This window comes from Gopherus flavomarginatus, chromosome 1 (genome assembly GCF_025201925.1).
Source record: "Gopherus flavomarginatus isolate rGopFla2 chromosome 1, rGopFla2.mat.asm, whole genome shotgun sequence".
NCBI lineage: Eukaryota > Metazoa > Chordata > Testudines > Testudinidae > Gopherus > Gopherus flavomarginatus.
In genome coordinates this window covers 66,870,293-66,896,437 of record NC_066617.1, presented here as the reverse complement: position 1 = coordinate 66,896,437, position 26,145 = coordinate 66,870,293, and the positions used below count along the sequence as shown (strand labels likewise).

General features: G+C 43.2%; 2 protein-coding genes across 5 annotated transcripts in view; both read right to left on the bottom strand.

Moving 5' to 3' along the window:
- The window catches only part of MSRB3 (methionine sulfoxide reductase B3), a 144,202-nt gene extending 139,603 nt beyond the window's left edge, over positions 1-4,599 (bottom strand). Inside the window, exon 1 of one of the 4 annotated variants that reach the window (XM_050924122.1) lies at positions 4,461-4,599. In XM_050924122.1, the coding sequence (XP_050780079.1) occupies positions 4,461-4,515 (55 nt within the window). In that variant the 5' untranslated portion in view covers positions 4,516-4,599. The remainder of the gene's footprint in view (positions 1-4,460) is intronic. The other 3 variants (XM_050924137.1, XM_050924105.1, XM_050924114.1) reach the window with 3 other exon arrangements.
- A 6,707-nt stretch (positions 4,600-11,306) lies between these two features.
- Positions 11,307-26,145, bottom strand: part of LEMD3 (LEM domain containing 3) — a 77,450-nt gene continuing 62,611 nt past the window's right edge. Inside the window, exons 8-13 of the mRNA XM_050923519.1 lie at positions 25,767-25,869; positions 20,065-20,243; positions 17,997-18,078; positions 13,976-14,081; positions 13,821-13,899; positions 11,307-13,569 (exon numbers count right to left, since the gene is read on the bottom strand). Of these exons, the coding sequence (XP_050779476.1) occupies positions 13,406-13,569; positions 13,821-13,899; positions 13,976-14,081; positions 17,997-18,078; positions 20,065-20,243; positions 25,767-25,869 (713 nt within the window). The 3' untranslated portion in view covers positions 11,307-13,405. The remainder of the gene's footprint in view (positions 13,570-13,820; positions 13,900-13,975; positions 14,082-17,996; positions 18,079-20,064; positions 20,244-25,766; positions 25,870-26,145) is intronic.

The window sequence follows — 26,145 nt, the reverse complement described above, 5'->3', positions numbered from 1 at the left end:
ACCATCCCATGCTTAAATTTTATTCTGGAGTCTCTTTTGGCTACTGGTATGATTATAACTAGTATACTAATAGCCAAAAGATTCAAATATAGAATTTTCACTCTAAAATTAAGAATTTATTTTCTCTCTGTACCCTCCTTTTCCTTTCCCAACATTTTTTAATTAATTTCTCTCCTCTTCTAGAAATCTTTTGGGCCCCTTTCTCATCCTAGGATTTTTAGTCAACATTCCGCCCTACATTAGGAGTAGTTGTTTTTCTTATCTTAGTATTTTTGGGATACCTTACCCTTCTGCTTGGTTTGAGGCAGGGGGATTCATGCATTTCACCTCTCCTTAAAATTCCTTCTGGATTTTTTTTGGGTCATCCTCCACTGTGGTCCCTTCAGAGAGTGTGCTTCTTCTCACTTACTCCATTCCCCAATCTCACATGAGGGTGCTGCCAACAACTCTAGAATGAAACTGATGAAAGCCTAGCCAATTTCACCCTCAGGAGCTACAAAGACCACTGTAAATCCAACCCCAGACAAATCAGTTTCACTCTTCCCCTACACAGTAGCTTAAAGTGCTGTAAGTGAAACAGCCTAGACTGCCTGAACTACCCTTGGTTTCACTCCGGCCCAGCAACAGCAGCTGTATTCTTGCCTGTACACTAGCCTAATATGGATTTTTCAAAATGCATAGGAAAAGGGGTATGGAAAACCTTTCAGCCAAAACTGAACATTTGCTGGGATATTCTCTTCTGACTATAACTGGCAGAGATCACTTCCTCATGAAGTTTTTAGATTTCTTGCACTGAAGATTACTTTTTCATTGTGCAGTCCGAGTGAAGTTACTGATATTTAGCACTCAGTCTTCATCTGTTTTATTGTCATTTTATGGTACTAGTGAGGTGTGTTCTGTCAGGTGAATCTTACAGTCATTTACTCTCCCTGGAAGGAGCAGTGAATCAGAGATTCCCTCAGGAGAAACTTCTAGACTCAATGTGTGAAGTTACTCATTTATCCTCTGGATGGGGTGGCACTTCCTAACAATCCAATTACATTATTACCATGTATATATTTTGCTAAGCTGCTACTTAGGGTTTAAAAGAGATCACTATCTACTACCGATAATACAAAATAATTTTTGGAGATAGTCAAGTGGGAAACTGCATAATAGTCCTCTCTTAAGCCTGTCTTGCCTATACTACAGTCACAAGTTGAATCATGTTTAAACACAGAACTTACTGAGAAGGCCATTTCCCCCGTCCAGCATGAACAAGGATGAACCATGCCATTAAGCATATTACAAAATTTTGCAATACTAAGACTTAAGTCTACACAGATATGGAAACTATTAGCAACTTGCTAATAAGAACTATCTTTGAACATGTTTCTGGCATATATGGTTCCAATTTTCAGGCCTTAAACTATTTGAGAAAAAGATGCTTTTCTCCTAATAACTGTTCCAAAATTGTGTGGTTTTCATATAATTCTAGTGGACAAGAAGTTGTTAAATAAAAAAGGCTGAAGTCAAATAGGTTAAATTATAATTTACAATTAGGTTATTATTAGGTAGCCGTAAGGACTCCTGTACCCTACTTTCACCCACAGCATAAGGGTCACCAGTTTTCCAGACAAAGAACACAATTCCCTTTAAACTCATCCATGACATTCCAAATCTGCCAGCACGATCTTTAAATGGTGGGATGCACTCTCCCCCTTTCCTTCATCCTTGCTCAAGTGGCCAACTGCAAATTGTTACCTTTTTAAACTCTGCTGGTCTGCTATGCATTTACATATTCCATAGGAGGATATTAATCCTTAACTCCATATTTTTATTTTAACTAATCTATATGAAAATCTTTTACTGAGCACTAGGATTATCTTCCAGGCTGATACACAGCATTAAAGATTGGCCTGGATCCAAAGCAACTAGATGTCCATTTTTTGTTACTTGACTGTATACAAAAAAAAAACCTCTGACAGGCTGAATTTGTTTTGTTTGCTTCCTTATTTTTTAAACCTTAGAAATATCAAGAATTTCAAAACTCCTCTTCCCTGTTTTCACTAGAACTCCTCAGCTGTAGATTGGCAGTCTTTTCAGTCCTCAGTCGCAGTTGTGAGGGATGCTGAACCCTTAATAGAGAGATCTTTTCTTCCAAGTATTTTTTTAACTAAATAAAACAAGTTTTAAACAATCTCCAAAAAATCAGTTCCCTCCTCAATTTACCAAGCTTCACTTCCTTGGAGTTTCTGCTATAAACACATCTACTAACTCGCCAGTCACCTAGAGAGTGCTGTAGAAGAGATAAAACCCCAAGCAGAAAAAAATCCGTTCAAGTCTTTATTATGCATGAAGGGAAAAAAGGGCACAAATAACTTCCCCCCCCCGACCCCATGTGCAAGTTACCTTTAACGACACAGGCTTTCAAGAAGAATTTTTGGGGTAGGTGAAAACAAGTAAATCTATAATAAGTGAATTCCTGTGAGAGAATGTCAACATCACTATTTGGATACAAGAAGGGTCATTCAGTGAAGGGATGTTATTTTTTGTCGAGAGTCAACTAATTTATGTGATTTTGTAGCCAAATCAAAAAACCTAAGCCAACATGGTTGACAAAATGTGACATGTTTAAAGCTGATGGCTTGCTCTTTTTGTGGAGAAATATGTGATTACACTTTTCTTCCTAAAGGACCCATCTGATGAGACTTCTGAAGAACCAAAGAAAGATTAAGAGAAAGGGATGTAAACCAAGAAGCCAAATTCCAGATTCATTTATACATAGTATGACTCCATTGACTTAAATGACTTTGTGAAAGTCACTGCAGAATTTTACAGAGAGATCTCTCTCTTACGCGGACACTTTATTTTCTGCAAGTTACAATGTGTGGATGACAGTGAATAAAGACTCCACCTATAACAAAGATTTTTTTTCACAATCCCAAAGTAGAGATTCTCTCTTTAATTTATCAAATATTTCTTTTTCTGTAACCCAGATTTTTGCTAGACAGACACTTACCTTCCTGGGTTATTTAGCAGTATGATTAGTTGTTCACCATATAGGGAATTAAATATGGAATAAATGTCTTATTGTAGTCTGTTAAATACTGTTTTTCTAGAGTGAGAAATCTCTAAAATAGTGTGGGCCGTCATCTTAAAAACTAGGAACAAATGCCTGATTAGAATTAAAAGCCACATGAAATTTTTGTCTTGAATCAAACCTCAAAAAGTAATGCAACTAACAAGACTCGCCAGACAAGTAGCTCAAGCACCATGACAAAACTGCAAAGGCATGCAGCAGGGAAATCAAAAGGAAGGAAGAAATAATCAAAAAATGAGACTGTAAGCACTAGTAACAAGTCAGCAAGGACAAAAATATAAACAAAAAAGATTCTTAGCATTAAACATTGGATTCAAAGTAACTGGCATTAGGCCACAGTGTGGGTGGATTCCAAGTTACCATTTATGGACTGCAAGCCACCAACAGAGCCCCATATCACTAAGAAAAACCATCTGTATACAGTAGATATTTTGCTTGGGTATCTTTCAGAACAGTGTACTTTTAGAACCATCTTGATTATAAAACAGGGGAAGTTTAAGGGAACTGACAAACCATGACATATGCAATATAAATAAGGCTCAAGTGGTTCCTAAAGTAAGGGCATAGGCAGCTCAGCAGTCTCTAAAAATATATTGTACGTCCATCTGAAGTCTAACACTTATTTTAAAGAGGCACTAATTTTAAAATACAATATTCTTTTCAGTTATTGTGCCTTGTTATTAACTTTCAGTAAATATGGTAAATGTTGACTAGAGCATCTCATTATTATTATAGGATGCCAACCTGTGCTACAGGCTCTCAGCTCCAAAGGGCTCTGCCATCAGCAGGAACAGAGCCTTACCCATTAAAGGCTGAGTCACTGGATTCACTCTCCTTTCTCATAGTTTGTGTGTTTACATTTGGAAGACTTAGTTAGTCTGCTGTACTACAAAGAAAGGCAGCAAAGATGATCTCCCTCTTTTCTCCAAGAAAGGATGAGCTAGATGCAAACCCTGCAGAGACCTGCACCCCAGGGTGAGCTCATGCTGGGCCTAGCCCCAACTTCCAAAGGGTCCCACCTTTCTGGTGCTGCTCCTGTCATTCCCCCCACCCACACCAGTGCCTCCCAGGGTCAGGTCGCATCCTGCTCAATACGAACAGCTTGTCCAAGCCACTTGGGGCTATTTGTTTCCCCATCCCGCACAGCAGGTGTTACTTTTGCATCCCTCCCTCCACCCTAATCACCTCCTACTCCATCGCCCCCCCCCCCCCCGCCTGCTCCTGCCGCTCCTCTTCCCACCAAACCCCAGGCCTGCACCACCCCCACGCTCTCAAACCCCTGCCCCTCGGGGTCTTTCCCCCACCCGGGCGCGGCGCGGGGCGGAGCCGGGCCGGGCCAGCTCTGGAAGCCACGCGGGCAGGGCCCCGGGCCTCTTACCTGCTGCTACGCCAGCGGCCGCCAGGCAGAGCGAGAGGAGCGGCAGAGCGCGCATGGGGCGGCCCCGGCAGCGCCTCCCTTCCCACCCCCGGGAGCAGAATGACAGGCCCGGCCGCCCCGGGAGGCATGACGGGAAATTCCTAGGCAGCGGCAGCTAATGCCAAATATGAGCATGGAGCAGAGGAGAGAGAGCAGGGGCCAGCCCCGCCCCGCCGGGCACCAACCCAGCCGCAGGGCCGGGCTGCCGGGAGTGATGCTGCGCTCTCCAGAGCATACGGCGCCCTGAGTGTTATTTGGGGGAGACCCTACCATAAGCGGTGCCCCTGCCAGCTTGCGGCAGGCGAGGAGCTGGCACGGAGCGTCCCTCTCGCTAGAGTGGGGAATTACTACGTGGGCTTTAGCACAGCCCTGAGAGTCGGACACCGTTGCAGCCCAGCAATCATTTCAGCCCGGGAAAGGTCTCATGCAGCCCTATCTCACTGGGGAAGGATGGTCCTGCGAAAAGGGAGTAGGCCGTCTGTTAATACAGGCTTCGCCACTGACTCCACCGCAGCTCCAGTGCCGGCCGTAGGGAGGCTGCAAAGTGATAGTTTCAACAATAGTTTTTGTAACGTGAACAACCCATTACCACAGTAAAAGAAAAACCACCACGTCCAACTCCTATAACAGGGTAAACACCGGCTAGTGAAAGTGACTTTCACTCCCGGTGCTTGGTTCAAATCACTAGAAATATAACTTTTAGATAATGTTTTCACTTCTTATTACTACTATCGTTAGCTTCTCTTAATTTAGTAATTTCCCCTTTTAGCATAGAAGCAAGTCTAGATTATATATTGGAAAATGCTTAATACAAACAGGAAAGGATGTGGTAGAGTGACCAGCTTCATTAATGTAGTTGCTGTAAAAACTATAGGGCTTGTCTACATCAGAAAGTTGCAGCGCTGGTGAGGGAGTTACAGCGCTGCAACTTAGGAGGTGTACACATCTGCAGGGCACCACCAGCGCTGCAACTCCCTGTTTGCAGCGCTGGCCGTACTCCCGTTTTGTCTCGGGTGTAGAGGATCCAGCGCTGGTGATCCAGCGCTGGTAATCAAATATAGACACTTACCAGCGCTTTTCTTGACCTCCGTGGAATAAGCAGGTATCCCAGCATACCTGAGGAAGCCTCTGGTAGTCAAGCTGGTCTCCTTCCCCGGTTTGCTCTCGCGTTCCCCGAACCCCGAGCAAGCAGGTCTCCTTCCCTGAGGTTTGCTGGGTGGTTCCGGGAACGCGAGAGCAAACCGGGAAAGGAGACCAGCTTCGCCCGGTTTGCTCTCGCGTTCCCGGAACCACCCTGCAAACCGCAGGGAAGGAGACCTGCTTGTTCGGGGAACGCGAGAGCAAACCGCGGCGAAGCTGGTCTCCTTTCCCGGGTTTGCTCTCGCGTTCCCGGAACCACCCAGCAAAACCTCAGGGAAGGAGACCTGCTTGCTCGGGGTTCGGGGAACGCGAGAGCAAACCGCGGCGAAGCTGGTCTCCTTTCCCGGTTTGCTCTCGCGTTCCCGGAACCACCCAGCAAACCTCAGGGAAGGAGACCTGCTTGCTCGGGGTTCGGAGAACGAGAGAGCAAACCGCGGCGAAGCTGGTCTCCTTTCCCGGTTTGCTCTCGCATTCCCGGAACCACCCAGCAAACCTCAGGGAAGGAGACCTGCTTGCTCGGGGTTCGGGGAACGAGAGAGCAAACCGGGAAAGGAGACCAGCTTCGCCGCGGTTTGCTCTCGCGTTCCCCGAACCTCCCTTGAAGCCGCCCAACAGCGCTGCAGTGTGGCCACATCTAACACCACTTGCAGCGCTGGTTGCTGTAAGTGTGGCCACTCTGCAGCGCTGGCCCTATACAGCTGTACTAATACAGCTGTAACAACCAGCGCTGCAAAATTTTAGATGTAGACATGGCCATAGTGTTGGCTCCTCGCTCTGAAAGAGACCACCACCACTCAGCTCTAATGGCTTTTTGGTCAAGAGAGCACTTAAGGGAGACATGAGGTATGGCTACACTTACAGCTGTGAGCGCTGGGAGTTACAGCTGTCTTCGTACAGCTGTGTAGGGTCAGCGCTGCAGTGTGACCACACTGACAGCTACCAGCGCTCCAGTGTGGCCACATTTGCAGCATTTGCAGCGCTGTTGGGAGTGGTGCATTGTGGGCAGCTATCCCACAGAGCACCTCGTCCCATTTTGGCGCTGTGGCTTGTGGGAAGGGGACGGAAGGGTGCGGGTCTTTCCGCTTCCTGTTCCAACGCCCTATGGTGCTTTGTTACACATTCCAAGCAGTTTGGCGCCATTGAGAGTCTGCAGCGCGATTTCTGTTACAAATGGAGCCCAAGCTGCTGAGGACCTTGCTGCTGAATGTTGCCAGCACATCATGCATGGCAGTGGAGCTATTCTTTCAGCTCCAAAGTGACAGTGAGGAGTCAGACGATGATATTGATTCGCCTGATGCGCAAGACACTAAATTGCTTGTGGCAGTAACGGACATGCTCAGCACCGTGGAACGCCGCCTTTGGGCTCAGGAAACGAGCACTGAGTGGTGGGATCACATCGTCCTGCAAGCCTGGGATGACGAGCAGTGGCTGCAAACTTTTGGATGAGAAAAGCCACTTTCATGGGACTGTGTGCTGAGCTCGCCCCTACCCTGCAGCGCAGGGACACGAGATTGAGAGCTGCCCTGCCAGTGGAGAAGCGGGTGGCTATTGCAATCTGGAAGCTGGCAACTCCAGACAGCTACCGATCGGTGGTGAACCAGTTTGGAGTGGGAAAGTCGACCATTGGAATAGTGTTGATGCAAGTTTGCCCGGCCATTAATCGCACCCTGCTAAGAAGAACCATGACTCTGGGGAACGTGCAGGACATTGTGGATGGCTTTGCACAAATAGGTTTCCCTAACTGTGGAGGGGCAATAGATTGGATGCATATTCCTATTCTGGCACTACCCCACCTAGCATCAGAGTACATTAATCGCAAGGGGTATTTCTCTGTGGTTCTCCAAGCGCTTGTGGATCACCGTGGGCGTTTCACTGACATTTACTCAGGATGGCCTGGAAAGGTGCATGATGCACACATCTTTCGGAACAGTGCCCTGTTCAGGAAGCTGATGGCCAGGACTTTTTTCCCAGACCGCAAGATCACAGTAGGGGACGTCGAAATGCCCATTGTGATCCTTGGAGATCCCACTTACCCCTTAATGCCATGGCTCATGAAACCGTATACAGGGAAGCTTGACAGGAGCAAGGACCGGTTCAACTACAGGCTGAGCCGGTGCAGAATGACTGTGGAGTGTGCTTTTGGCCGTTTAAAGGCACGCTGGAGGTGTCTCTACGGGAAGCTAGATTTGGGGGAAAGCAGCATCTCCGTGGTTATATCCGCGTGCTGTACCCTCCATAATATTTGTGAAGGGAAGGGTGAAAGATTCAGTGAGGAATGGACTTCCGAGGTTCAACGCCTAGAGGCTGAATTTGCACAACCAGAGAGCAGGGCTACTAGAGAGGCCCAGCAAAGGGCTTCAAGGATTAGGGATGCCTTAAGGGAGCAATTTGAGGCTGAAAGCCAACAGTAATGTTTGGTGCCTTTGCTGTGCCCATTTTTCCCTTGGGGTAGAGTATTTATCACTTTCTGCAATAATAAAAAATGTTTTAGAAGCCAAGAAATCATTTATTCAAAATACAGTACATAAAAGGGCAGGGGGATAGGGTGGCGGACTGTACATTCAGAGGTATGAATATGTCCTGCTTGGATTGCTGTTCAATGCCTGCTGCACTTCAGGATTAATATGCTGCATCGTGATGGGGGTTGAGTGCATAGGGTAAGTGTTGTAGTTATCAGGGCTGGTAGGTGAACGTACAGATGTTAGGGGCAGCTGATGGTGGTAAGAACCAGGCTGCTGGAGAAAGGTGTTTTGTGCAAACACTAGGGAACAAGGGAGAGTGCTTTGGGAGGGGTGGGGGTTACCACAGTACTGATCTGCCTGCATGGCTACGAGAGACTGCATACAGTCAGTTTGGCGAGCCAGGAGGCTTATCAGCTGCTTTGTGCTTTTCTTGGTAGCCAATTCCTTTCTCCTGCTCTGTGTTTGCCTCCACTCATGCATTTTCTCTCTCCAGTCCTGCAGCCTCTGTCTCTGGCGTACTGATTCATAACTGCTTTGATCAAATCTTCTTTTGATTTTCTAGGATTTTTCCTCAAGTTCTGTAAACTTCGCGCAGGCGGTGATAGGGCTGGATTATTCAAGGTCACTTAAAAAAACAAATAGAAACGTTTAATACAGAGGCTACATTGTTTATTATCACAGTGAAGGAGTTTGCAGACTTTTTGTAACATCATTCCCACATACCTAACATAGCACAGAGAGGCCACGGCAGCGAAGGCATAGGCATGTCGAGCAATGGGGCGAGTGTTTCTGCCACGACTTCACCTGGGAAGGGGAACTGCCTGAGGGCTGGGGTTTCTGTGCATTGGGGAAAGCAGAGGGCAGACAGTTGGGGACCAGCAGTGGGGAAAGCAGAGGGCAGACAGTTGGGGACCTGCATTGAACAATCATCACTACATTTTCAACAGGATTTTCTACTGCCAGATATATCACTGCTGCCTGTTACCTGGGAAGAGAGGGAGGGTCTTCTACAGCAATGTGGATTCCGCCCTGGACCGTATGCAGCTTGCCTGTGTGCAGCAACGGTCCCCCCACCCCTCGCGGCACAGTGGCGCGGACGAGTTAGCCTGACCGGGACAAGGACCACGGTGGCTCTCCCTATAAACTTGCGCAAGCACATTGCCCACGCTCTGGCTGCAACTTTTGAAGAGATTACCGAGGCCGATTACAGAGACGTGATAGACCAAATCAAAGGGCTATTCCACATTTAGGCATGCATGCAGGCAGCCATAACCCCCACCGTCCTCTCACAAAACATTGCCATCCTAAAAATAAAATCTGCTTATCGGGAACATGCTCCTCTGCTTCCTCTTCACCAACAAGTTCCAGCTGCTGCGACTGGCTAGCCTCCTCCTGGCTTGAGAAGAGCTCCTGGCTGCATGCCTCCTGGGACTCAGGGGTCTCTCCCTCCACCCCAGTAGCCTCGCTCTCGGCTTCCTCTACACCCTCCCCCACTTCTCCCTGCTCTGAACTCTCCATCGTGCTCCTCGGATTGGCAGTGGGGTCACACTCAAGTATGGCATCCAGCTCCTTGTAAAAACGGCAGGTCGTGGGGGCAGCTCCTGAGCGGCGGTTTCCCTTACAGGCTTTGCAATAGGCACTGCGCAGCTCCTTTACTTTTACCCTGCACTGCAACACATCCCGTTCATGGCCCCTTAGCAGCAAGGACTTTGATATCTGCCCATAGGTATCATAATTTCTATGGCTGGAGCGCAGCTGTGATTGCACAGCTTCCTCACCCCAAACACTGATGAGGTCCTGCAGCTCGGAAGTGTTCCATGCTGGGGCTCGTTTGGGACATGGAGGCATGGTCAGTGATTGATTGATTGCACTCCACACCTGGCTGAGCAAACAGGAAGGGGATTTTTAAAATTCCCGGGGCATTTAAAGGGCAGGTCACCTGAGCCCAGGGCAGTGGAGTGTGAAACGATGAGCAGAGTGGCTGAAAAGGTATGCTGGGATACCTCCTAAGACCCTGGAGGCCAATAAAAGCGCTGTTGGTGTCCACACTTGATGACCAGCGCTGCATCACCAGCGCTGGAATTGCTATACCCCAGGCAGACCAGGTGTGCAGCCAGCGCTGCAACCAGGGAGTTGCAGCACTGGCCATGCTTTGCAAGTGTGGACACAGAGTGAGTTACAGCACTGTAACCCCATCACCAGAGCTGCAACGCTCCAGTGTAGCCATGGCCATGGTCTTTATTTCTCTTCTTGCTGTAGCAAGATTAAGCCTACATTAAATAGAGCAACTGGTCTCAGAGAGCATAGACCTCTGAAGGCAGAGGAGAGGGAAGGTGGGTATTATTTAGTTAGGTAGTTTACTGGTTTAACCACGATAGTGCCAAGTGTCTTAAAAGCCTTAAGTAGAGCTTTATGAACATCTGAAGATTAGTAGCCCACCTGTGTTAGCTTTAACACACCCAGCCAGAGAAAAAATGGTGGCTATTTAAGAATTTTATCACAAAGGAAAGTGGCGTCATTACCCAGCATAGCAAAAAGACAGGGTTCGTCGTCATCTTTTATATGTCAAGTATTGCATACAATTGCTGTCAGACATCAGATGTGCTTCTGTAATTAACTTTTAAACAATTAAAAGGTGACTTGGTCATAGTCCACAAGTAATGGCATGGAAAAGAGATGCATCATAGTAGCTATCTACCAGAAAAAGTATAATGAGATCCAATGGTTGGAAGCTGAAGCTAGACAAATTCACACTAGAAATAAAGGTGCAGTTTAAGAGGGAGGATAATCAATCATGGAAGTCTACCGATAGGATGGAGTCTACAAATTTGCTACAGCTCAAACAGAAATTATGAGCTTGATGCTGCTGACACTTGTGGATAAGATCCTTGGACCGATGTTATGCAGGGCAGATTAGGTAATCATAATGTTCCCTTCTGGCCTTAAAATATATTACAAAGATAAAATACACTCGCACTGGAACTCCCACACACTTCCATACTCAATGTCAGTGATTGCTCAGCTCAAGATTGGTCTTCAGTGGAGTTAATGTATTAAATCAGCTCTACAGCATAGTCTAAATTTGTGTCTTGAGAACATGAGTTTCTGTTAAAACTTTAAATAGCTGTAGTACAAAGCTCTTCTCTCACCCATTCACCAAATGCAGATCAACATACAAATCAAAGAGAGACTTCTGACGATCGAAAAGTTGAGACACATATAAAAACCCCTAATAAACCTTTAATTAGAGGGGTTTTGGGTTTTTTTTTTGTTTTTTTTTTTAAACAGGACAGGTGACAAATTACATCAAATAACTGATTTTTCTCAAATGTCCAGATATTATACACATTCCCCTCTGTCTTGCAGGGAGGGATATTGGTCAACTTAACAGTTTTATGTAAAATAAGCTGCATAATAGTACATATTACAATAATAAAATGTACAGTGTTTACAAGAAATATATTTTAGAAGCAAGAAAATGATGCATCTGCATCAAAAGGTGACCTTTTAAAATGCCACAACTATTTTTACATTCATTCTTGCAATAGGTCATAAGATGGGGTCACTAAGGTCAGGTCAACAAATCACTATGATGCACATCAAATACAGCAAAATCAGTTTATATACATATATAATACATATACATGTATATTATACATATACATATATGTATATATGGTAAAACTCATGAAAATCTTACCAGACCTGACATAAAATCTACTCACTCATCAAAAATATGTACTTGTCCCTCATGAGTAGAAATTTGCATGGCAGATTATATATATATATTATATATACTCATTCATTAGCATCTGAGACGTAAAACTGAGAATTAAAAAATTTTCAGATAACAAACCCTCCAATAATAAACATGGTGCCCACAAAAGCACAAGGTAAGGCACAATAAGATTTTCTGTTGCAGAATAGTGTGCATCATGTTTAATGAACCATAAGAAAAACATGCATTATTTGTGCAAGTTCATGCTGCAAATCCATCATATCTACAAAAGAATTAAAGTGAGTTTTACTAAATTTATTTTAAATGGTACACTTTCAGTCTCACCACCTATGCAATGTTTAGCTGGATAATTATAGACCAAATTATATTGTATAAACAAGGGATCAGTGCAGCCAATAGTCTTAGATTTTCAATGAAACTTCTCAGCAACAATTCTGCAGTTACTAAGAGTGAATAAATGTTAATACATAAATTTAACATTGAAATAAAGTAACTCACTTGTACATTAATATTTCTAGCGCTCATGAACCAAAATTTTGTTGCAAAAAATATGCACCCTTGTTAATTTTATAGGTAACCGGTTAATTAAAACTTATTTAAAGTTATAAATATATTAGGAAAGTTACTTAATCCCAATAGTACTTTGTCACAGTCCTGGTATTTGTAATAAATACAGCTTTTCACAAAATATTTTTCAGTATCTGCCAATTGCTTCTTTATTGCTCACATAAATTTGAATCCACCACAATTGGTATCAGACCTTTCACACAAAATCAGTCAGATATTTCAATATAAAAACTATAAAAGATATTTAACTTGTATCTAATACTTTAAAGAGTTCAGCTGTTTGACTTTTATGTGATGGTACAGCCAATACTATAAAAAACATTAGGTTATGAATAAAATAGGAAGCTTATTCACTGCTTTAATGCAGACATCCTCACAGAACACGACTACTTTTGCCACCACCAGCATTTACACTTATGTACAAAAACCAGTATATCTGCATTCAGTTTGTTTCCCTCACACTTATATGCAACCACTAAAGCCAAATTAATTTTCCCATACCCCAGCTGCAGCAAATGCATCCTTTACAGCAACAGAAACGTAAGATTAGATTGAAAAATTAACATTTTTTTTACTTATTCGCCATCGGGAGCTGTAGGTGTTTATTACAAAATATCCACAAGATTATTTCACAGGAAACTATGGAAATACAGGAAGTCTCTTTTTCTCCATGCTTTTGGATTATCAAAACACTTCTTGGTGCAAAAAAAATACAGCCGTCACATCTGAAAATGTTTAATAAATTCAGTGTTCTTCATGCAAAAATTAAATGCACTTGTTTACTCAAGCTCCAAAAACTTCCTGAAGCAACTGTTTTTGTCCTCTTAGTATTACTGCCTCATTGCTAAGTCCCTTTGGAAACAAGATTTCTGGAACGTTCAGACTTTTATTTAATCAATGAAAATATTACATACAAAAAGCACTAAAAAAGGAAGACGGCAGCCAAACAGGAATTTTCCTGCTGCAAGTAACAGTTCTACAAGTTGTAGAAAGTCTTCTCAGGAGCTTCCCTGAGAGTTAGTTGTGCCTGTCCGTAGACGAAGATGTGACATTGAGTTCATGTGTTTGTTTGATGGCTTCAAGGGTGTGTTGCAAGTAAGAGCCTGGGGAAAGCGATGATGATATCGATCTAGCCGCAGGTATTTTACCGTTACCAGCTTTCCTGTAGTAAAATACAACCAATTACTAGTTTAAATCATTACATTTAGTTGAATAGGTAAATATACTATATGTTACATAAATACTTCAATGCACTGATGTAATCAACAAATTGCCAGACAATTCATACCTACGAAAAATGTCAAAATGTATTTTGTTATTGCTTAACATTTTAGTTAGAAGCCATCTTACAGTGCTAGCTAAAAATGACAGTAGCTGCATTTTTCCCCAGGTTATAACCCCCAAACTTCTTACCATCAAACCAAGAGCCATGTAATGCTTTAAAAGCCTTTCCAGCATATTCCGGAGACAGACACTTGACATATACACAACCCTGTGGTGAGAAAAAAAATTTAAGTTTAAGACCAACAAGCCAAAAAATATAAAGGGAATACCAGAAATGCATTTACCTCACGTGAATTTTTGTCCACAGCAATATGAACAATTCCATCATTATCACTGCATTTTTCCAAGATTGCTTCTTGAATTGCCAAATGCCAGTGGTCACCAATTTCCCTAAGTAAAACAAATTAAGAGAAGATACAATGAAAGTCTACATGAACACTTTTTTTACATTTCTATTATGGTCTGATTCTGATTATTTTTTTTAAACAAAGCAATGTTTAAAGGAACATGCAAAGTATGTTAATTACATATTAATATATAGTAACATTAATCTTTGGGATGCGCACCCTTGGATGGCCAATTAAAGTAGCTAATAAAATATTAAGATCCCAACATGGCAATGCATCTTTTTCCATGGGAAAGAGTAAAACAATCCTTTTAAAATCTAGAAAACGATCAGATTTTTAAAAATTGATGTTTCCCGAACTGAAGGAAAAATTGCCAAGATTGCTACCAAGTAAATTCTCAGGGAGCTTAGAGAAAGGCCCAAAGATCTGAGGTGTACCAGGTACTCCAAAATGTCTTGAATCCTAGTTTCTGATAGAAGTATGCCCCAGAGAGAGTGGACCAGACTGAAAGCTACTTCCACTAGTCTAAATAAGCAGCTGTAGTGGATTGCTTTCTGCTATTAAGCAATACCTCCTTAATTGCCACTGAGCAGTCCACTTCCATGTGAATTAACCTTTACACCATAAGGTGCAGGCTGTTCATGTCTGCACGCAATATCTGCCTGTGCTGCTGGGACAATAGGTCTGAAGAAGAGGCATAGAGCTGATGGAGGTTTAATCAAGAGGCTGTGAAGGTCCAAGAACCAGCATTGTCTCAACCATGCTGGAGCTTTAAGAATTATCTGGCATGGTCTTCTGCCAACTTGAGGGTTACCTGTGGGATGAACAGAATGCAGAGGACAGAGGAAAAATGTGTACAGGAGACTCTGCCTACACTGTAGGAGAGAAGTGTCAGTAAACGAGCCTGGACTGTCACCCACTTGCGAACAGAATGTTGGCATTTTGCTTTTTGTTGTAAAGAGGTCAACGAATGAAATTTTCCAGACCTCAAAAAGAGTTCTGAGCACACTGTTCTTCAGAGACCATTCGTGATTTTTGGAAAGTTTCCTGCTGAGATGACTGGCCAACAGGTTCTGGGAACAATGTGTCCCTTTTCGGTTTCATTGCTTTTGACAAAGCTGAGTTGATAGTATCTAGACCAACAAGCCCTTGATGTGAGGGAGAAAAGTGCAACAAGCCTTGAAAATTGTTTGAGAATATTGATAATGAAGGGTCAATTCATATTCTGTCTGTAACGATTGGGTTCACAAACCTTCTACCTAAGCACCCCATCCTATCAGGGATGCACTGTAATGAATGTCTTGGATGAAACAGGATGAGAAAATGGCACAACCCTGTATATGTTGGTCTGATCCACTCACTGTTCTAAAAACACTAGGAACATAGGAGGTACATGGACCTACTTGTCTAAGGGATTTCTGTTTCATCGATAGTTTTACTGTAGCCTCCCGGGAGAATGTTTGGTCACATAAGTACATGAGGCCATGTAGCAAGCTCAGACTGTGGTGGTGGGACATGACACGAGTGACTTACACACTGGACAATAGTCTGGAATCTCTCCTGAGAGAGAAAAGCAGTCAACTTCGTAGACTCAAGTAGTATCCCAATGAATTTGATTTATGATGTTGGAACTAACACAGATATCCCCTTGTTCAGCATAAGTCTCAGACTGCTGAAGAAATGAAGGATAAAATGGATGTGATGGAGAACATGATGTTCAGATCCGCTCTGAAGTAACCAATCATACAGGTCAGGAAAGACATGAATTTCTTTCCTCCTCAGGTAGGACACTGCCACACTCTTGCTGAATTCTTGTGGCCCCAATGACAGACCAAAGGGGAGTAACGTATTCTGATAATGTTGAGCTATCACAGAACTTAAGAAGTTTCCTGTGACTCGGCAAGACTGCCACATTGAAGCAAGCTTCCTTGAGATGAAGGGCAGCAAACAGCATTGCAATCTTGGGAAAAAATAAATCGATGTTAGGGAGGCCAAGGGAACTCTTATGTACTTGATGGACTTGTTGAGATTTCAAAGAACTAGAATGGGTCTCAGACAACCCCCCCTCCATGAACTTGGGAATCAAAGTATTGTAAATAATACCTTTTCCCCCAGTGCTGAAAGAGAACTTCTCCTATGGCTCCTAGAATGAAGTGTCTGAACTTTTCGAACAAGTACTGATTTGTGAGATGGGTCCCTGAGAAAGGATGGGGAAGCTGGGTGGAGAAGGAGGTCAACAGAAACTAGAAAGAATACCCCAGTCTCTCAGTGCTTCGGATCTATTTGTCTGTCATTATAGATTCCCAAGCACTGAGGAAATGTGATCATCTGTTTCCAAACTGGAGTGGGAGGAAGGAAGACTGGCTGTTGCTGGCAACTGTAAAGCTGTCCTCAAAGGAGGAATCAAATGGCATGCCTCCCGACAGCCAACTGAGGACGAGATGCTTGTGTTGTGCTACATTTAAAGGTCTGTACAGGCACCTCTTGGGCGCTGGAGTATCAAAGACTAATAATTAAAGTGTTGCTTGAGAGTCTTTAAAAGAATGCAAGGTCTCTTCAGTTTTATCTGAAAACAAAGACAAAGCTGCCAAATGGAATGTCTTCAAACATTTGTTGACAGGTTATTGCTATTCCCAAGTTCTGTAACCAGGAAGCTCTCCTCACAGTTACTGCAGAGGCACTCGCTCTAGAAGCAGCATCAGCCACACGAAGTGCAAACTGGAATGACATCTTAGTCACCATGCAATCTTCTGCAAAGAAAGCCTTAAATTCCTCCTTTACATCCTCTGGCAGTTTCTCAGAAAACATGGACATTGCATCTCAGTTTACAGTCATGTTTAGCTAACAGTGCCTGCTAATTTACGATATACATCTTTAGAGAGGAGGTACAATAAAAACTTTTCTCCCATTTAAGTCAAGTTTTTGGGGCTCTTTTTCTTTGGGAATTGATTTAAGTCTCCCCTGATGTGATCTCTCATTGGTAGCTATAACTACAAGAGAGTTCAGGGTAGCATGGGAATAAAAACACTTGAACGGTTGTCTGTGTGCTTAGCTGTAGGAGCTAAGGAGGCTGGCATATGCCATAAGGTCTTTACTGGTTCTAGAAGAGCCTTGTTAATAGGGAGGGACTATCCTCTCAGGTGCAGCAGAGCATGACCAAAGGCTTGTGATGTTTTCTTGTACAAGCTCAGTTTTTATGTCCAAAACTGCAACCGTTCTTCTCAGAAGTTCCTAATGAGACAATCATCTGCAACTGAAGAGGAAGTATCCAGGATCACAAGGTCATTAAGTGAGGAGGAAAAGAGGTTAACAGGAGCAGATGGATCCTCCTGTGTTAAAAAATGGTTCCTCTGGGAAAAGTTCCTCCTGAAGCACAATGTGCTCTGTGGGAACAGTATTTTGTACTTCCAACCAAGGTGGCTTTGTCATTGTATGCCCTGGTGAGCTTTCCCCATGACTGGCCTGGTGATCAAGACCCAAGGGAATGGAAGACATCCCAACGTTTAACATTCTAAATCCAAACCGTGCAACTTTAAGACTGTACTCTTAATTTTACAGCCAATGCAGTCTGTTGCATGTAAGCCATAGAAGCGCCAGTGTCTCTTTTGGTGCTTCAGCAAATCAAACATTTTTACAGCTAAACAGAGGAGGGCCAGAGTGACAGTGACACTGTTGTTGAGAAAGTGGTCCACAGAATGCTAAACACTGAAAAGCAAGAGGAAAGGGAGGATGAGGTAAGCAAAAAGAGTCTCTAGTCACTGTGGCTGGTAATGCATGGTAACACATCCTGAATGTTAATTTTTTGCTTATATACCATACTATTTCTCTGACCGAAGTACTGGGGTTGAAGTCTTTGAGATGTGGTATATTTTCAGGAGAGATCTGAAGAATGAAAGTTTTCCACCTTGTCCTAAGACACACTGAAAACAGCACCTGGAGTATGACCACATTTACTTACATGACAGGATCAAACATATTGCGAATCTTTAGACATGGTGTCAAACTGTTTGGTGGCGAATTTCTTCTATCTAGATGAAATGCTACAAGGAAAAAAATGGATTTAATAGTTTAGTAAGTGATTAATACTATACTATCTAGTTTACAAGCATCTCATCTTTACATTTAATCCTTCTGTTGCCTTGAACTTGAATAAGAATATCTTCCTTCCATAATGAAAGAAAAAGAATTTCAATAAATTACAATGTTCCTATAAAGACTAATATTGAAAAAATAACACTTATTTTTTCAGATTCATAATTGCTAGCTTTAAAAATATTAGTTTTGATATTCCGGCCAGTACAGTGGATGGTAAACAAATTCCAGATAGCTAAAAAGTTGTATGCTATAACTAATGCATAATCTGTAAGTGAAAACAGAAATGTAAGTTCTTGCTGTCTAGTTTAAAATTTGACAAGGATGTATGCAATAATTATTCAGTTTTAATTATGACTTGCCAATATGTTTATAAGGATGTAATTTTATGGTGAACTTTTCATTTATACTATCCTTTGGGTATTCTATAATTAATCAGAATCTACTAAGAAATAGGGACAGATGATGTTTCAGTATAAAAATATTTCCATTTCCATTATTTTTTATATTGGAGTGACATATGAAGGCCCACAATCAGGATGGGGACACTATGTATTAGGAACTGCACGTACACACTAGTAGAAATGGTCCTTGAGCCAAAGAACTTAAAATCTAATTTTAAAAACAAAAACCACATCAAGTTTACAAAGAAGAGAAGGATGAGAAGAGTGAAAATAAAGATGTGGTTACATAAATTAGCTACTGCACAACTTGATGGTACTATATCTGAAAGGGTTTCTGAAGAAAGATTTAAACTATCCCATTTCAGCACAATCTGTTAGTGGTTAACACTTTCTTCGAGGTGTTACAGTCAAAGTGTTTTAAGTAGAAATCTGAAGGAGTTGTTAGTAGCCTCACAAATTCATTCAAGGAGGGCATTCCATTTAGGGTTGCCAGGTATCTGGTTTTTGACCAAAAAGTCTGGTCAAAAAGGAACCTGGCAGTGTCCCCTGCTAACTGAGCATTAAAAGTCTGGTTACCTGGAGTAATTGGCCTCTGCCACCAGGAGGCGGAAAGAGTAGCAGCTGGAGCCTGCAGGAGCATTCAGGAAAGGCTCCAGCGGACGGGGTAGTGGCGGTTCCCCCTTCCCCCACCCTGCCCCAGCCACGCCCCCATCCCCGGAGCGCAGATCCCCCTACCCTGCTCAGGCAAGGTGTGCCTGAAGTGACATTCTTATCAAGTTTAAGGGAAACAAAAATCATGAGAAATTTAATTTCTGACTTCCCTTTCTAAATTAAAGCAAACTGTTGGTTGTGCCAGACAGAACTAGGAGATGTGTGGCAAAAACATCCTATATATTTTCTAAGAGCAGTTCCACTCCGAAATGCTAAAAACAGTTTATCATGTATACATATATTTTGGGGTCAGTGACTTCCCCACTCTAGAATTTACAAATAAGAAGATTTATTTATTTGAATGCCACTCTTTCATGCTCCACCTGAAACAGGAGTCATGTTTTTTCCCCCTGACACAATGACAGAAATAAATGTTTTGGAGGTCTAACCCTCCCCTTCCACCTGTACATGACCGTTTTCAACCAGTTAGCACAAGGGTAATGGAAGTCAGACTCTGACCCTGTAAATGAAGTGCAGTTACTTTTGTTGATAATACATGAGCCAGAAAATAGCTCACTTTCTGTCTGACTACTCTGCAGGCTCTGCTGTATGGCCATTGCAGCACTAACAGAAAAGCTTATGTCTGGTACTGAAGTAAACAGATGAGATGCTAAGTACAGAGGAGCAAGTCTATTGAGTAGGAAAGTGCTATTTTTATATTGTCACTTTTTCAGACAATAACTGCAATTTACATTTAAGTAGATTAGAAAAAGCAAATTCTTCCTTTTCAAATGACAGATTAGCCTCATTAGGAGATGCAAGAATAAATGTTCAGTGTAGAATGCAAGATACAAATTACATTTAATAGTATAACTATACCTTGGCCTTGCCATACTTTAGATGGTATAACTAAAATTTTGTCACATGCGGCAGATGGCTGTATCCATCTCCAAACCAAGGAGTCAGCGCCACCTATTCGATGTGTCTCTGTGCGAACTCTAGATTCATTTGCAGCAAGGAAGTCAACTGCTCTATTCCAGACCTTCTTCATTTTTTTCCTTCAATTTAGAGCAAGAACAAGAATTATAATTTTAATATTAAAATAATACATTGTGCACCCAAATACTATTAATTTTTAATTAAAAAAATATGGAGGTTACTTACCTGTAACTGGAGGTTCTTTGAGATGTGTGGTCCCTATCTGTATTCCACACGTGGATAAGCATGTGCACCAGGTACCTGTAATCAAAGATTTCTAGCAAGTAGTGTCTGTTGGCCCACCATGCACATTTCTTCTCATGCTCTGAGCAGCAGGTATAAGGACAGTGCGGACCGATGCCTCACCAGTTCCTTCTTACTGAGAATCCAGTGATGATCTGCAGCAGGAGGGGAAGGAGGGCAGGTAGTGGAATACAGATAGGAACACAACTCTCGAGAAAGCTCCAGTAACAGGTAAGTAATCTCCATTTCTTCTTTGAGTTCTGGTCCCTATGTGTATTCCACAGATGTGTGATTGGTAAGCAATTAAACAGCGGCAAAGGGAGCGCAAGGATGCAGTTGTTGTAGATGTCTGTAATAGTGCTGTCCCCACAGCTGCATCTGCAGATGTCTAGACCAATGCCTGTTTCACAAAAGTATGGAGAGAGCTCTTGCCCTACATATGTCCAGAATAAATATGTCTTGAAGAGATGCTGTAGAAGTCACTTGTGTTCTAGTGGAGCAGGCACTCACCACTCCAGGGAGGCATATGTACCAGTTGATAATGAATGATGCAGCCAGAGCTCCTCTAAGAGTCTCTGAGCAAATAATGTTTGTCCTTTTAATCACTCTGCTAAAGGAACAAGCTATCTAGGCATTTTCCTAATTGCTCTTGTTCTCCAATTGCAGAACGCTAAAGCCCATCGTACATCAAGAGAGTGAAATCTTCTCTCCTCATCAGAAGCATGAGGTTTTGGAAAAAAAAAATACCAGTAAGTGAGTAGGCTGATGCGTGTGAAACTCAAATCACATTAGGGATAAATGTTGGGTGAAGGCAAAGGGAAACCTCTTTATGAAAACCAGTATACTGAAATAAGCACTCCCAGTTCACTTGCCCTTCTGGCTGAAATAATGGTGACTAGGAAGACGACCTTCACAGAGAGGTAGGACATGGAGCAGGTAACAAAATGATTAAAAGGGAAGTTCTGAAAGAACAAGATTAAGAGCCAATTGCAGGGATGATTTTACCACCAGTGGAAAAGTCCTAATGAGGTCTTTCAGGAACTTAATTGTAGTTCGATGAGTGAAAATACAATAGCTCTCAACTGGAGGATGAAAAGCAATGATTGCTGCAAGGTAGACCCACAGCAAACTAACAAAGTCCCAAAGCCCATGAGTAGGTAGTCCAGAGTAACAGCAATTCCCAGGATTTCTGTAGATAATTGGCTCTGTTGTGTCCAGGCAGAGAAACATCTCCATGGGTCAGACACCACTTTCTGGTGCAATCCTTTCTGCTTTGATTGAGAATAGATTGAACAGTCTCCAAACATGAATGTTCTATGCCTGAAGCCCATCCAAATACAAGGCTGTGAAATGAGGAGGGCCTGGGTTGGGATATCTGGCCTCACTGTTCTCGAGGCAGTAGATCCGGAAAGGGTCGGATGTTGTTGGGAGGTCAGGTTAACGTTTTCAGAAGTTATCTGAGCCAGTTGGACACAATGAGAATAACCTCAGCTTTGTCATGGTGTCTCTTTTGTAGAATTTGTAGTATGATTGGGATGGAAGGAAAGGCATACCTGAGGTGGTTCATCCATGATAGATGAAAGACATCGCTCCTGCAGCCTTGGCCCAGAGCTGTTGCCTCCATCACCTACGGGGGACGTGTCCATGAGAATGATCGCACCAGGAAGACGGATAAGGAAAGGACTTCTGCATATACTTGTTCTGGGTTTGTCCAAGACGACAAGCTGTGACCTTGGCAGGGATTGTACTCTAGTATTCATGTTGTATGTGTATGGTTAGTAAGCAGACCACAGCCAGGCCACGACATTTCTATACTGACAGATTCCCAAGGAAGATATCAGACAATGTAGAAATAGAGACATCGACTGAACATCCATTATAGATCTGCCAGTCTAGATATGGAAAGATGGTGTAGTCATCCAGGCCACCATCACTGAGAAGACCTTTGTGAAGACCCTGGGTGCTGTAGCTAGGCCAAACAAGAGCACTTTGAATTGGTAGTGATCTTGGCTTACTAGGAAACAGAGGAACAGACAAATGTGGGACAGGCAAATGTGGGACAGGCAAATGTCCACATAAAAAAAAAGATAACTTTAACATCAAGAGCCATGATCCATGTGCCCTCTTTAGCAGAGAGGATTATCAATGCTAATGTGACCATGCAAAATTTTGATTTTTGAATAAAGACATTCAGTTGCCGTAGACTGAGATTTGGTCTCCAACCTTTCTCCTTGGGCGGGAAGAAATATGGGGAGTAAAACACTTTCCCTTGATACTGAGGTGGCACGTGCTTTATAGCTTCTCACTGAAGAAGAGTCCACCTCCTGATGGAGGATCTCCTTGTGAGAGTGGTCCCTGAAAAGGAGTCAGAAAGAGTTTCTGATAGTGAGGTGACACAAACTTGATTGCAAAGCCAGACTGAATCCTCTGCAGCACCCACTTGTTCACTCTTGTTGCCCTCCAGTTGTGAGTGAAATGAACAAGGCAGTCACCAAAAGTTTGGGGGGGGGGCATGAAGGATGGCATCAATTGAGGAACGTGGTTCTCAAGTATCCTGTCAAAAGTAAACTATGGATGGTGAGTGGGGTTGAGTGGTGACAGCTGAAGTAGAGAAAGCCACAAATTTGAGTTTTTGTACTCTCTGGCACTTATGTGGCAGTTTGTAAGAACACTGGTTATAAAAGGACTGAGGGAAAAGGTCCAGGCTCATAAACCTGCTTATGGTGCTCTCTCTTTGGGGCTAGGATGTAAATGATCAGAGCGTATTAGGTTGCTGTAGAGCCCTTAAGTGAGTGAAGCAACTTATCTCTTTTCCATGAAGACATTAGATTCATCAAAGGGGAGGTCCTCAGGGGTATTCAGGACCTCCCTGGGGAACCCTGAAGCATGAAGCCAGGACCCTTGCCTCATGACTATAGTGTGGCAATAGTTAGAGCCCTGTGTGGATACAAAACTTCTATCTGTATCCAATCCAAAATAGTGGATATTCGCAGATTTGCAGGACTCTAGCAGTAGCTCTGGACACAGCGTCAGCTGCGTCCATTGCTGTTTGGAGCAGTCTTAGCCACCAGTTTGCTTCATTGATGAAGGCTTAGAACTGAGTCCTGTCCTCCTGGGGAAGTTTGTCCTGAATTCCACACATTTGGAATAATTTGTGAAATCATATTTTGCTAACAGAGCCTGGTAAGTTAGCAGTTCTGAACTGAAGGCTGGTCGATGAAAATACCTTCCTCTCCAGAAGGTCAAGGCATTTAGTGAACTTGTATCAGAGTTGCCCTGAGGTGATGCAGCCTGGATCTTCCTGCAGCTCCCTTCACCACCAAGCAACTGGGAACTAGGTGGGTAAACTGAACTCTGCTCCTTCAGCTGGTACAAAGTAACAATTTTCAGCGCTTTCTGATGTGAGGGCACAGAAGACTGGGATGTGTCATACTGCCCTGGCAGGTACTATAATGGCCTTATTTACTGAGACGGCCACCCTGCTAGGGCCAGAGGGTTGTAGAATATCTGGGAGTCTCTGCTGTGTGTCACTGATCTCCGCAAGACAAATCTTGAGCTCAGTTGCCACTCTCTGCAAGAGCTCCTGGTATTGCCTGTGGTCATCAGGCAGAGCTGAGGGTGATGTAGAGACTGCTTCATCTCGTCAGGATGATGACATGCCCAATGGAACTGTCAGCACTAACGAATCCAGCTCAGTTTCCTCCTCTGCATACTCTGATGGGACCAGGTGGCACTGGCTGGGGGAAGAGGGCCAAATATGATTCTTGTCCAGATCTGGGATGTCTAGCGTACAGACTCCAGTAGGGCCAGTATGAAGGCTGACTGAATGGGGAGTGCTCCAAGGCACTGGGTATCAACAAGTCCCCTGGATGGTAATATCTAGGAAGAGGGTGGCTCCAGGACCTTGAAGAAGTTCTATGTAGACTGGTCTCCCTCAGAGGGAGCAAAGGTTCATCCAGAACAGCAGACTCATCTGACGAAAAGGTAGGTTCAAGTTCCACCTGTCATGCCATTGGTATATTCCTGCTTGTGGACAGGGTCTAGGAAAGACCTTTTCTCCTCAAGGTGGTTTCTTTTGGTATTGAAATGTCCTGTGGAGGATGGGACAAGAAAGAGAAGAGAAGTTTGTGGGTAGGATAAGTCAAGCATATCCTCCAGTGACGTAAAGATGTCAGTCCATTCTGGAGTTCAGAGACCTGCAGGCCAGACTGACAGACCAGTGCAACTAAGGAGATGGGCTTGGCAGATCCTTCCTGGAGTATGTTGAATGGGAATCCAACATGCAATTTCTAGTTGAAGCTGACAGGTGCTGATCTTTTGACCTTTGAGAATTGGAGCTGGAACTAGAGCTAGAAGCAATGGATCATTCCTCTATCGCACCTTCCCTTCTTGATCGGAAGATTTAAGCATGCTTAATTCTTTAAGACTCATGCATGAGCACTCAACCAACTTGGACAGGGACAGAGAGGTGACCTGTCTCTCAGAGGCAGATCTGGATAGAGATACGTCCTTATACTTATGTTCGTATCCCATATTCTTATGAGAGGCTTAATGGTTTTGGCCTCTGCTCCAGAACTCATGTTCAGAGGGATGCTACTCACCATCTGAGGCCACAGCACTGGGGGGGGTCTCACCCAGACTGGGTCAGACTGAGGTCTCCTGGCTTCTCCATGAGATGTTTCCACAAACAGCTCTCGTCCCTCACAGGTTCAAGTAGGGAAAGAACAACAAAATGTTGCACTTCGTGGTGATATGAGCCTCCCCAAGGCAGTAAAGGCAGTGCAGGGGTTCACCACTGATGGAGGAAAAGAACTGCATTTCCTGCCCCAGCTCTAACCCTGGGATGATAGGCATACTGCTTTTCTGTGGGAAGGAACTCCTTGAGATGGAGAGAAGTAAACTAAGTCTAAAACTTCTAAGAATACTAAATACTAAACTATATACACAATATATACATATTCACAAATTAAGAGACAAAGATAGTTTTGGACATAGAGAATTCTGACTCTGGCCATGCAGTCGTAAGAAGGAATTGAAGAGGCATTGATTTGCACCACCCCTTATGCCCTCGCTTCAAAGCACGATTAAAATAACTGAGATGTGCAGACCAACGGACACTACTTGCTAGAAATCTCTGATCTCAGGTGCATGATGCGCATGAGTACTCATGTGTAAAATACACATGGGGACCAGCACTTGAACTAAGACTTTTCATCTCTTATGCCTGCAATGTAATCTAGATGGATTCATTTACTCATTTGAAATATTCAGTAGCTTAGTTTATTGACTAAGGCACTTATGTATGTGTAAGCTCAACATACTTCCCTTTAAAGCAATTCAACAGAATAATCTGAACATACCTGTCCTGAGGTGGTATTAAGGAATCACACACGTGGGGAATAGGAATATATGGCTGCAAGTCTTTGTTCTCCTGACATGCCTCATTGTGACTTCTTAGAACATCTGAGAATACCACAATCAACAATTAGCTACACTGTTACAAGTCAACTTCAAATTTAGTCACCTTTTTTAAAAAAATAAAGAATTAGAAGCAGTTTTGGGTACAAACAGCTGCTTCAAGTCCCTTGCCAATATCAGTAGTTTTACTTTGCCTTTCAGGTTTTTAAAAAGCTCTATGGAAGACACATCAGGGAAACTGATCAGGGAAAACAGCAAAACTGACAATATACAAAGTGCTGTCAAATGTAAAAAATAAGCCTGGAATAAAGGGGAAAAATT